Source organism: Echiichthys vipera (assembly GCF_963691815.1).
Source record: "Echiichthys vipera genome assembly, chromosome: 3".
Taxonomy (NCBI): domain Eukaryota; kingdom Metazoa; phylum Chordata; class Actinopteri; order Perciformes; family Trachinidae; genus Echiichthys; species Echiichthys vipera.
In genome coordinates this window covers 13457768-13467371 of record NC_139828.1, presented here as the reverse complement: position 1 = coordinate 13467371, position 9604 = coordinate 13457768, and the positions used below count along the sequence as shown (strand labels likewise).

Here is a 9604-nt window from a genome sequence, read left to right as displayed (position 1 = left end):
CGTGAGGGTTCAGGGAAGCACAGAGCTGCATCGGGGTGATATGGAGTTACTTCCTGTCAGAGATCTGGGTGTAGAGATGAGGTCGTTATCTCCCCTTGTCCCTGAGATCACTGTTGTTCTGGGACCCATCTGCTTCTTGTGACCTATAAGGAGTGTGTGTGTGTGTTTGTGTTTGTGTGTGTGTGTGTGTGTGTGTGTGTGTGTGTGTGTGTGTGTGTGTGTGTGTGTGTGTGTGTGTGTGTGTGTGTGTGTGTGTGTGTGTGTGTGTGTGTGTGTGTGTGTGTGGATGTGTGTGCATGGTGAACTGTAAATATCTCTTTTATATAGAAAGCAGGGATATATCTTGATATTTTAACTGTTTTGTTAGGATTCATTTGCTCAGTACTATACTTTTTTCTGTTAGTCTTTGTGTATATTTATTGAATTGTCACAAGCTGAATGAATTGTTGAATTTTATCATATGAAGCATTATATAAATTGTTGTTTATAAAATAGTCCATGTATGACTGGCTTTAATCACACACCCACCCCCTTCCTCTCAGATTCACTCATGATCCTCTTTTGCACTGTAATCGTGCGTAACAAACAAATCTGTGATTATGTGTGCCCTCTGCCAGAAAGGCTGCCATTGTATTAGATGAAGTAATTATTGATGATTTTTGTGAATGCATCCTTGTGTCTTAGTTAATTGCATTTGCTACACCCAGCTCATAAGACCTGTACAGTGTATGGTTTATGAATTATCATGCCTTACTTAATGGGTCCGCAAAAAGTCCAAAGCTATTAATTTCAAATCATTATGCCTTTTCATATTTGGCCTTCTGTCTGTGTCACACTTAAGTTTGCAACAGTTTTACTCAGTTTATAATGTTTTCTATACTTGTGATGTTTTACTCTAACATATTGGGGAAGTGTTATGTAGACTTGTAAAAGAAAGATGTAAACAAAGCCGGGCAAAGCAGGTAAATGGCACAAAAGAAACCCCCAAGGGACAGTAATATTGATTTATATGTTCTAGTACAGTATAGTATGATATGATATGAAAAGGTCGGCCTTTGATCAGAATGTAGTTTTAAGGCCTTTATTATATCATCTTAAAGTGGGCCTGCATGGTGTATATGCCTGAACTCTGTTACAATTTTTTGTTTCTGTTGATCAATAAGCATCTGTCCTTGACAAATAAACCAATGAAATAAATAAAGTTGTGTTCAATCAGTGACAAAATAGCAAACCAGGTCATAGTCCAGAATACAGTGAGCATCCTGTACACAACTTTTAACTGTTCAGGCACTGTGTGGATAAATTTATGGTATAATTCGTATCAAAGCCATTTCTTGTCGAATGGGTTTTTTTATTCATAATTTTGGTTTACTATTTTAAATAGTCATAAAACATACTGATGACTTTCCTTTATTCCTTGATCATGAAATGATACAAAACACATGAGGAATACAATAAGTAACAAGAAAACAACAAGAAAAGGAAAATGTTACCTACATATTTAAATTAAAAAGTGTTTTTTAAGCCATAGTTGGCCGTAGTTGGCCTTAGTCCTGATGGCTTCCTGATCTTTCAGTCCTTTGAGTGTTTCAAAGTAAAAGTTTCTTCTCTTGCTTGAACTGGTGAATGTATAGGTTTCCCTCACACCATTTGCATTTATGGAAAACTTACCAGATACAATTCAAAGATATAAAATGAAAACATAACTTCTGTCCAGATCCAACGTCTCTTTTCTGTAAATTCATCTTAATTCCACATTATACAACATGCCGAACACATGGTCAACATTAGGACATGTAACATGAATGCATTCAGAAAATAAATGTAGAATTGTTTCTGTGCCAGCATTACAGAATACACATGATACTGTTTTCACCTTTTAGGAGTTTTAGAGCCTTCATATATTCTTTAAATATTCTTATGGATTATAAAAACAGTGAAATTGGGTTAACTTTTGTTATTTTGCGTTTATGTAACTAAAATGTCTATTCTAATGACAGATATTTTTTGTCTTTATTTAACAAGAACAGACAGACATTTAGTAAATAATGATATTTTTACACACAAAGATTTATGTCTGCATAAAGTACGCATCAATTAAATAAAGCTACATTAAATATAAAAGGCTTAATGAATGAAATATTAAAGATAGGGTATTTAAACAATCACAATGAAAGTCGAAATATCTTAATCAGAGGCTTAAGATTTTTTTAAATATAGCAATGTGTGTTAACTTATGTTGTTTGTCATAAAGGTAAATGTATCTTTATACAAATTGAACTCAGCCATAAAGATGTTTATATTTGTGAAGGAGAATGTTGCTGTATGGGACATTTACCAACCACCAAGTATAAGATTTGTCATGTAATGCAAATATTAATTACTACGTTCAAATTTAGTGATGATGTCCTTAGGAGCAATTGTTAAAGAGTGTCGAGTCTTGTTATGAACTAAATTTTCTGTATCTCCAAAACACAAAGGAAGAGGATCAGTGACAAAACAAATGCATAACTGTTTCTGTCTCAGTGCCAACAAATCTGAAATTATTATTATAATGTTATGTTTCTGCAAGATACAGATACACAGAACTGAAAGTAACCATGACTTATGCCAGTTTATATTAACCAGTTGTGAATACCAGAATGGTTTGCTTTGGGTAAAATATGTTATTCCTTATGTTTGTTTGTACACTTTATGCCTGGTAAGTTTATCCCACCAACAATCAAATAAGGCACTTTTACATTAACAGTTTAATGACCTAGGTGATATGTTATTCATTCAATTATACCTGTGAGAATAGCTCTCATAGTGGCAACAAATGATCAATTATTCATAAATTTGAGAGACTTTAGGTAATTCTGGAAATCAGTTTGGAAAGCGATGAAATTGGGGATACTTTTTGTTATTTTTACATCTAAAAAATTACCATAAAATATAATCACGTTAACAAAAGATTCAATATATATGTTTAAAATATAAAAATGATATTTCTACATTCACGTCTAATGACAGAGATGGTCAACAGTGTGGGTGCTGGTGACGTCAAAAGGAGGAGAGGACTTTCGACCAATCAGCGTCGGCTGTCCTGCTCCCTCATCTCCTCTGTTTATACAATGGGGAAGGTGAACAGCAGCAGCAGCAGCCCGGACTGTTGTGATTGAAGGAGTTTGAACTCGACGGTAACGTTGGAGGTTGACCTAACGAGAGAGCTGCCGGTGGTTTCAAAGCGAGAAGGTACAGAGGAAACATTTTTGTATCGTTACCGGTCCTGTCAACCTGTTCCTCAGCTAACGCTAGACGTCAACAAGTGGGCTAATTTGCCTAATTTGAGACCTCAGTGTTAGCAGCTGGCCGAAGCTTAACTGTAAGAGTAACGCTTGTGTTAACATTTAACCAAGTGGCTTGAAGCTGTGTAGTTATCGTGAGCTCATGAATGAACTGACTAGCTAACTGCTGTCTGTCTGTATGTCTGTCTGTCTGTCTGTCTGCTGTCTGTCTGCTGTCTGTCCGGGTCATGTGAGAGTGATTTGATTGTCCACTGGGTTTGTTTTGTTTGTCAGTCAATAACATTTGCATTCCCCATCCACGGTGTGATGGTAGCATGAGTTCACTTATGTGTCCTCCCCTCATGATGATTTTTATTTCCAATAATCATTTCACTTGCTTATATTTTTTAAATATTTGATGTTAATGTCATTTCATGTCTGTATCTTTCCAATGATTTTAAGGTTTTATGTAAAGCACTTTCAACTACTTTGTTGGAAGGTTCTGTACAAATAAACTTGCCTTGCCTTGGTAATGCAGCTACTGATGAAGTTTATTTCAAGTTACTTGTTTCTTTAGGATGGAGAGTGGGGATGACAGTTTTCTCCGGTCTCGCTGCCGACCCGCATCTGAGGTGCCCACCTTCCCGGATTTAGATAGCTCTCTGGATAGGGGATGTAATCAAGAACAGCAACACCAGCAGGGCAATGGAGGCACCCACGTTACTAGCAATGGTAAGAAAATCCCTCAGCAGCAGGGCGAAGAAAGAGGACATTGACCTCTTGTAACAGTGACATTTACCTCTACCTCCCTTTTTTTAATTTCAGTAATTCCCTGAATGTATTAGTCACAGACATGCCATGTGATGATGTGTTTCCTCTTAAGCAATGTGATATGACCTATGACACAGTTGGTGTGGTTAACTAGGATAAACACCATGAAGTGATCTTCTTTAATTTTATTTAACATGTATTTATGCAGGTAATGTCTTTAAGACACAGGGTCTTATTCTCAATAGAGATCCGATCAGGACAAAAAGGCAACACGACACAAAGTTACAGACAGGAAGGACATTCAGGCAAAGACATAAGTCGTAAGAGTGATATGTGTCAACATTATCAACAAGAACAAGAGCAGACCAATGAGCTGAATGTGAGAAATGTTGACTATAAAAACTGTGGTCTGACAGAATAAGGAAACTTTTCACAAAACTTTTTGGAAGGTGAAAACGTTCTGATTATACATTGTTATTTATTGCCTGTCCTTGTTACAGTGTCAGATTCAGTCTGTTTTTTTTATTTGCTCTAGTGTTTGTTGACAGAGGCGGGGTGCTGTCGCTGCTACTGCTGCTGCTGGTCTCTGTTTGTGTGATTGACCTCAATAACTGAACAAACACGTTCATCAAACAGCTGTCTTTTATATAACCTATCATAACCTTATCTGCAAGAGTCACATAAATGTCATAGGTGTCTCCTTTTGGATTTTGCAACATTGGATTTAAAGACTGATGTCATTTGACTTCTGCTATACTGCTGCTACACTTTGACAGCGCAATGGCTAAACTCTACAGTACTCTACTATTAGCAACAAGTATTTCAGTCACTATCAAAACCTTCAGTCATGAAAATAGAAAGTCTTGGTCTGTGTGCTCTTAAAAACAGATTTTAATTCTATGTGAGCAATAAATCCAGAGTTATTTCTTTGTATGCGTTGTGTCCTCAAGTTTCCAACCAATTGTTAGATTATCTGTTGGTCATTTATCAAAATACTTAACATGCAGTGAAGGGATGTTTGCATTTACCAGGTCAAAGTTCTGCTGAGGCAAGGTAACCTGGCAACTCTGTCGTTAATGTGGGTGTACCCAGAGCACAGTTTATAATGATACTGGAAGATTACAAAGCAGCATGTTGACATTTTTTGTATTTGATCATATGCTCAGATTTGTCTGCTCTCTTTCCAATTTCAGGAAAAATTGAAGTGGAACATGTGATCAGCAAAAAGCTTCAACTGAAAAGGAAAGCAGAGGTTGGTAACTCAGTAATTTGAGTTTAAAAAAAGATCAACCTGCATGTTGGAATGAGTCCTCTATTTGATGAGTTTACTTCATCATCCTTCTGTTAATCAGTAATTTAGCTTAGATTGACACTGCTGCAGTCAACAATAAAGTGCATCTTTATTGAGTTTGTTATCAGTTGTAGTTTTTAAGCACTCACTTTAATTATTTGGTTTATTTGGTTCAACGTTATACTTGGATAGAGATTGTTTGAGAGACTTTGTAAAACCAAACCCCAACTACACTGTCTCTCTCCGTCCTCTGAGTTGTATAATTAAATCCATTTTGTTCTTTCTTGAAGACGTTCTGACAGTAGAAAATATGAATTCTCTGTGAATTTAAGCAGGTAGTGTGATAATGAGGACAAAGAACAAAAGGACAGTTGGTATGACAGTGAATGAATACATTGAAATTTAAGAATTTAAATGCATAATGAAGTTTATCATGAACGTTTTTAAAGTATTTCTTCTAAATGGCTGGACAAAATACCACCTTGAGGAAATGTGCTCACACTTGACTTATTTAGTTAATTCTCTTCTCTCTCTAGAGGAAAAAATTAAAAGCAATTTAGCTGTAACCATGAATCTTCTCCTCTTTGAACACCAAGGTAATCCACATTTGTTTAGGTATTTGCAGGCGATGATAACTCTTCCTCCACTTTTTGCTCTGTTGCTCAGCACCTGAAGAGTGACCTGATGCATCAGTTTGACAGTCAGGTTAACGACTTCATGGACAGTCTTATCGAGGAGTCAGCCAGCCTGGAGCCTGCACCTGTACCTGCTGTCTTCTCACCTCCGCTGTCAGACAAGGAGAGGAGCAAACTCAGGTGCTGCCTTTCACCTTCTACTTGCCTGAAAGGAAATTTTCTTATAAGCTGCACTAAATACCAGAAGTGTGTGGGTTTCAACACATATGGACAAACTGTCCCCATTTCTCTCTTTGTCAAACGCACACTTTTTAAAATAGATTTGCTGGTCGCTGATGTCACTCTGTTTTCCTTTAAGGTATTTCCGGCCTCCTTATGGTCAGGGCAAGCAGTTTGTCAGTCGCAGGTCCCTCTTGGAGTAAGTTGACACATTGATTTAAAAGAAGAAACTTAAATTGCAATTTGATCACAGGGCACTTTATTGAGATTTCTACTGCTTGAAGATGAGATGGTGACATCAGTGTAGCTGTAAAGACTCTAATCATCTGCTGTCTGTTTTTTTGCAGTGAGCTGTTTGAAGTGAACCACATCAGGACTATCTACCACATGTTTATTGCCCTGCTCATTCTCTTCATCCTCAGTACACTGGTGGTAGATATCATTGATGAAGGCAGGTAATGTAAAAGACCGCTCTGATAAAGATATATACAGCTTTTGATCTTGGATCTGTCATGAACTGATCCATTCAAGTTTTGCCTCTCTACTATATCTCCTTTGCCTCAGACTGGTGCTGCACTTTGACCTGCTGGTCTATGCGTTTGGACAGTTCCCTCTGGTGGTGTGCACATGGATCTGCATGTTCCTGTCTGTGTTGCTGGTTCCCTACACCCTGTTCTACCTGTGGTCACAGACCCAGTCTGGGTCTTACAGTCACCCCAGGTTGTGCAGTTTGCTCTTTGGCTCTGTGTTCCTGTTCTACCAAGCTCTTGGTGTAGGATTCCTGCCTACGTATGTGGTGGTGACTAACAGTTTTCCACCTGCATCCTGTTTCATCATCATCCTGGAACAGGTAGATAACCAGTGTGGACCACATCCAAAGTTTAAGTGTAATTCCGGCGAAAAATCATCCTATGGTCTTTTTCGGCACTTGCATACATCAAATTAGCCATCGAGACAGTGTATAAACTATTAACGGAGAAATCCGGTAGAGTCGCTAACAGCCGGACATGGCTAACACTGATTAGCTCGGGGCAGCAAGGTGAACGCATTAAAACTGCTTTTTAACCACTAATACGTGTAGGGACTCTTATCATGCTACTGCAGAGGTTTGGTGTTATTTGGAGCAGTATTAGTGGTTAAAAAAGCCGTTTTAATGCCTTCATCGTAACGCCCCAAGATAATCAGTGTTAGCCACGTCAGGCTGTCTCAATGGCTTATTTGATGTATGTACTTTTAAATACTCACATTCCCTTTTTGAATTGACTCTGTGGACAAGTTGCAACAGCTACTGTGTTCGTTTTCATTATTTATCAAATTCCAGGTGCGTCTAATGATGAAGGCCCACTCCTTTGTCAGGGAGAATGTACCCAGAGTCCTGACCTGGGCCAAAGACAAGACCAGTATGTCTTCTTTTTTCCCCTGTTTATCCATGTGCAGTTCTTTTTTGCTAATTCATACAATGTTTTTGTTTATCGTATTTACGGTGTTCATTGTTCCTCGTGTCCTCATGTTGATCAACAGTGTGTCCTATCCTGTACAGGCCCCAGCCCAGTGGTCCCTCAGGTCTCTCAGTATATCTACTTTCTGTTTGCACCCACACTCATCTACAGAGACAAATACCCCAGGTAAACAGACCCTCTCATTGTGTTTTTCCCCATACAGTAGCTCACATATTTAGTATAACCTTATTTCTCACTTAATACAGGAACCCGGTGATCAGATGGGGATACGTTACCACAAAGTTACTTCAGGTACCGACTTCATTCATATTTTAAAGCTGACCTTACCTAAGGTTGCAAGCAAAATATATTAGGGATTTTTTTCTGACGATTTCAACTGTTCCCTCCCCACAGGTACTAGGCTGTATGTTTTATGCCTATTACGTGTTTGTGCGGCTGTGCATCCCTCAGTTCCGCAGCATCAGCCTGCAGCTGTTCGACCTGAGAGGCATGGTCCTCTGTGTCTTTAACTCTATCTTGCCAGGTAAGATCAGCCACCCTTTTCAACAAAATGTTTGATACCTTTTCATATACTCCATAGTCTCATGCAGTCTCAAGGGATACAGTAGTAAAAATGCTTTTGTTTTGCTTTTTTGTTTTTTATTCTGCAGGAGTGTTGATTCTCTTCCTGGGATTCTTTTCCTTCCTCCACTGTTGGCTCAATGCTTTTGCTGAGATGCTCCGCTTTGCTGACAGGATGTTTTATAAGGTACTTTTTCTGTCACTGCCGGCTACAGCGAAATTGGAATTAGGGCCCCATGTTGTGCTTTATATTTGACTTAATTAATTCTAATTACACATCACAGGATTGGTGGAACTCAACCTCTTTTGCTAATTACTATCGCACCTGGAATGTCGTGGTCCATGACTGGTTGTACTACTATGTGTACCGGGACCTCCTGTGGGTAAGTGGTTTTGCTATTGATACACTATTTCCTTCTAAAGGAACAACAGCTGCATTCTGTGTTAAGTCAAGTTTATAGGGATTTTTATTGATTGATTTGGTATTGCTTGAGGGATTTATAACATCAGTTAGAAAAGTCATTTGTGAAACACATTTTTTAAATGTATGTTAATGTAAAAAGGCATTGATCAAATTAAAGCTGTATGCCACTGTAGTTTTGATTCGTCTCTTCTCTCCGTTGTTGTCATTCCAGATGTCTCAGAAGCGTTTCAGACCAGCAGCCATGTTCTTTGTGTTTACATTGTCTGCAGTGGTCCATGAGTACATTCTTGCAGTCTGCTTTGGTTTCTTCTATCCCGTGCTCTTTTGCCTCTTTATGTGCTTTGGAAGTAAGATAAAAAACTTCATCACTATTCTCACACCACTCTGTTTTTATTGTATATCAGTCGCCAGTTGCTTGAAAATTCAACTAAATCTGATAAATATTTTGATTTAGTCTGTGTTATGATGCACGCAGTAATGTGGTCAAATTATGTCTCTGCATTTAGTTTTTCCATTATGCTTCTATCTTCTTTCCATTTTCACCCTCTCGCAGTGATGTTCAACTTCATTCTGCACGACCAAAGGAAAGGTCCGATCTGGAACGTAATCATGTGGACGTCCCTCTTCCTGGGTCAGGGAGTCATTATCTGTCTGTACTCCCAGGAGTGGTATGCCCAGCGCTACTGCCCCCTGAAGGAGGTAACACCTGCAGCATTGCTTTGTGTTAGGGTTCGGGTAAAACACTAATATGCTCTTTATTTAGATACAGTCATTCAGCTGAAGGTTAGTTTTTTGCTTTGTCAATTCTAAACATAGACACAAATTTAGCTTCATATGTTTTTGTTTTTCTTATTTCAGCCTTCATTCCTTGAGTTACTGAAGCCTCGCTCCTGGAGCTGTCAGAGAGGCCCGATGGCGGACTCTGATAGGCTGTGATCTACGTTTGGATTACTGCTGAGAATCACTACTCAGTCTAA

At 38.5% G+C, this 9604-nt stretch overlaps 1 protein-coding gene across 1 annotated transcript; it reads left to right on the top strand.

Moving 5' to 3' along the window:
• The first annotated feature begins 3124 nt into the window (after positions 1 to 3124).
• On the top strand, positions 3125 to 9604 carry soat1 (sterol O-acyltransferase 1). The gene is made up of 16 exons (XM_083940281.1): positions 3125 to 3234; positions 3844 to 3998; positions 5231 to 5289; positions 5995 to 6143; positions 6322 to 6381; positions 6530 to 6637; positions 6747 to 7032; positions 7504 to 7582; positions 7723 to 7807; positions 7888 to 7933; positions 8036 to 8165; positions 8293 to 8390; positions 8488 to 8586; positions 8839 to 8974; positions 9181 to 9326; positions 9486 to 9604. The coding sequence occupies exons 2-16, from the start codon at positions 3845 to 3847 to the stop codon at positions 9561 to 9563; spliced, it is 1713 nt and encodes a 570-aa protein (XP_083796407.1). The 5' UTR covers positions 3125 to 3234; position 3844; the 3' UTR covers positions 9564 to 9604.